We start from the raw sequence: 2,778 nt of genomic DNA on the forward strand, positions 1-2,778 counted from the left end.
GCTCGACGCTCTCGTCCGTCCGTCCGCCCGAAGTCGCGGCGTCTGTCAGAGTCTGGCGGGGGAGTGGGGGCGGAGGGGCTTACAGATCTCGGGGGGCGTCCGCTAATCATCGAGGCCTCGCCGCTTTTTTCGGAGTCAGCGAAAAAAAACGCCAACGTCTGGGGCGGACGGCGCCAGAGCGAGGAAGAAATCCCTGTTCCCATTTCCTGGGGAAGAAACGCTCCGAAAGATCAGGGAGCTCCTCCCCCCTTCCCCCCCTCGCCCCGTAATCCTGCCCACACGGAATTCCATCATCCGGCTCTCGTTCCGGGCTCAACCTAAACCGCGACATGGCAGCCGGGGGGCCGCTTTGGCCCCGGGTCCGGGCGCGGTCGAGGAGGACTTGGCATTGTCCTCTCTCTCTCTCTCTCTCTCTCTCCTCCTGGCACGGGCGGCGCCCAGACAAAATGGACGCCAACATACTAACCTGCCCTCTTTTCTTCTGTCCCTTTGGAGAGCAGATCAACCGACCTCTGACCATGAAGAAGGAGGGCATCCAGACCCGCAACAGGAAGATGTCCAGCAAGTCCAAGAAGAGCAAAAAGTCCCAGGACAACATGGACGACTTCTCCAAGAGTCTGATGGACAAGGGCAGCTCCTTCAGCCCCGCCGCCCTCTCCCGCCACATGTCCTCCTTCCCGCCCTTCTCGCACTCGGGCCACATGCTGACCACGCCCACCCCCATGCACCCCTCCTCCAGCCTGAACTTCGCCCCCCACCACCCCTCCAGTATGGTCACGGCCATGGGCTAGACCCGCCCCTCACCCTCCCCGCCGCAGGCCGCCATCTTCAGTTGATCTTATTTTTATAAAGCCCCTTCCAGGGGGTGGAGGAGCCCCGACCCTGACGGGACGGAGCGGCGGGACTTTCGACTCCTCCCCCTTCGCCCCCGCCCCCCCCCCCCATTTGTGTACAAAAATCAAAAGGTCACAGGAACTGACTTTGACTAAGCCCCGCCCCCCCTCGTCTTGCACCTGTGTAACAGGACACGCCCCTTTGTACAAAATGTATGAAATACGTTTAATGAAGACTTTGAGAAAGAAGAAAAAAAAAAAAGAAAAAAAAAAGGAAAGGTACGAGGGAGGGGCTCACGCCGCCATCTTGGATTCGATGTAATGCTAACGATAACGCCGGCGTCTCGCTCGCCTTTATTTTTATTTTTTGGATGTGCTTTAAGTCTCGGCCTGTTGGTTTGTGTTGATGCGCACGCCTACACACACACAAACACACACACACACACACATACTGGTTATCATTTCGAATGGGGAACAAGTTTTGGTTCAGGACTTGTGGGGACCTCCCTTTCTACAGCTTGTGGAGGCATAAAAAGGTCAAAAGTGTGTAAAATGTCCACTGGCCAGTTAGCTCATACTTGCCAACCTTGAGACTTCCGATTTCGGGAGGTGGGGGTGGCGGGGGGCGGGGTCGGGGGTGGGGCGGGGGGCGTGGTTAAGAGGGGAGGAGTATATTTACAGCTAGAATTCCCCAAGTCAAGTATTTCATATATATATATATATATATATATATATATATACATATATGTATAAGAAATACTTGACTACCGTAATTTCCGGACTATAAGGCGCACCTGACTATAAGCCGCACCAGCTAAATTTAGGGGAAAATACCGATTGCTCCATATATAAGCCGCACCCGACTATAAGCCGCAGGCGTTTTGATGTGTAATTACCGTAGTATATAGGGGTTCCTGTTACCACGGAGGGGATTGTCGGGACAGAGATGACTGTTTGGGAACGCAAAGCGTCCCATTTATTAACAATAAATCTTTCAATCATTCAATCAAACTTTCACATCTTTGACATGGCGAACAGCATTCGTGCAGAGTACAAATAATACAACGGTGCAAAGTAATACAAAGTGCTCGCCTGTAACACGGCATCATATGCACTTCTCCGTTTGTTTTCCATATTGAGGGTGTTTGCATGAACACTTCGTTCGCGCAAACTGTCGCTGACGCTCTCTTACTCTTTGTTTTGCTCTCGTTACCTGGCGCCAGATGTCTGCCTCAGTCTCGCGCATCCTCGGTAGTGTGCGCCCCTGGTTACCGTAAGCCGCACCGTTGTATAAGCCGCAGGGACCAGAACGAGGGGAAAAAGTAGCGGCTTATAGTCCGGAAATTACGGTACTTGACTTTCAGTGAATTCTAGCTATATATATATTTTTATTTTTTTATTTTTTTTATTTTATTATTATATATATATATATATATATATATATATATATATATATATATATATATATATATATAAGAAATACTTGAATTTCAGTGTTCATTTATTTACACATATACACACACATAACACTCATCTACTCATTGTTGAGTTAAGGGTTGAATTGTCCATCCTTGTTCTATTCTCTGTCACTATTTTTCTAACCATGCTGAACACCCTCTCTGATGATGCATTCTGCTTCGTCTCCTTGTTGTGTGCGCAGTTGTGCACTGCACTCTCTAAAAGCCCTAGATGTTAATGTCACATATGCATGTACAGTAGATGGCAGTATTGTCCTGTTTACGGCAGACAAACTGCTTTACGGTAGACGAAAACGTGACTGCTGTTGTTGTGTGTTGTTGCCGTGCTGGGAGGACGTTAATGAAACTGCCTAACAATAAACCTGGAGGGGGGCGTGGCCTCCAGCTCCGCCTGAATTTCGGGAGATTTTCGGGAGAAAATTTGTCCCGGGAGGTTTTTCGGGAGAGGCGCTGAATTTCGGGAGTCT

The 2,778-nt window shown here is 49.8% G+C and overlaps 1 protein-coding gene across 4 annotated transcripts in view; it reads left to right on the forward strand.

Moving 5' to 3' along the window:
- Positions 1-2,244, forward strand: part of gata3 (GATA binding protein 3) — a 22,780-nt gene extending 20,536 nt beyond the window's left edge. For 3 of the 4 annotated variants that reach the window (XM_061961293.2, XM_061961292.2, XM_061961291.2), the window contains exon 5: positions 501-2,244. In XM_061961293.2, coding sequence (XP_061817277.1) covers positions 501-791 — 291 coding nt within the window. In that variant the 3' untranslated portion in view covers positions 792-2,244. Of the gene's footprint in view, positions 1-495 lie in introns of all 4 variants that reach the window. The other variant, XM_061961294.2, reaches the window with a different exon arrangement.
- Positions 2,245-2,778: the final 534 nt, after the last annotated feature.

The sequence above is a fragment of the Nerophis lumbriciformis genome, linkage group LG05 (assembly GCF_033978685.3).
Source record: "Nerophis lumbriciformis linkage group LG05, RoL_Nlum_v2.1, whole genome shotgun sequence".
NCBI classification, from domain to species: domain Eukaryota; kingdom Metazoa; phylum Chordata; class Actinopteri; order Syngnathiformes; family Syngnathidae; genus Nerophis; species Nerophis lumbriciformis.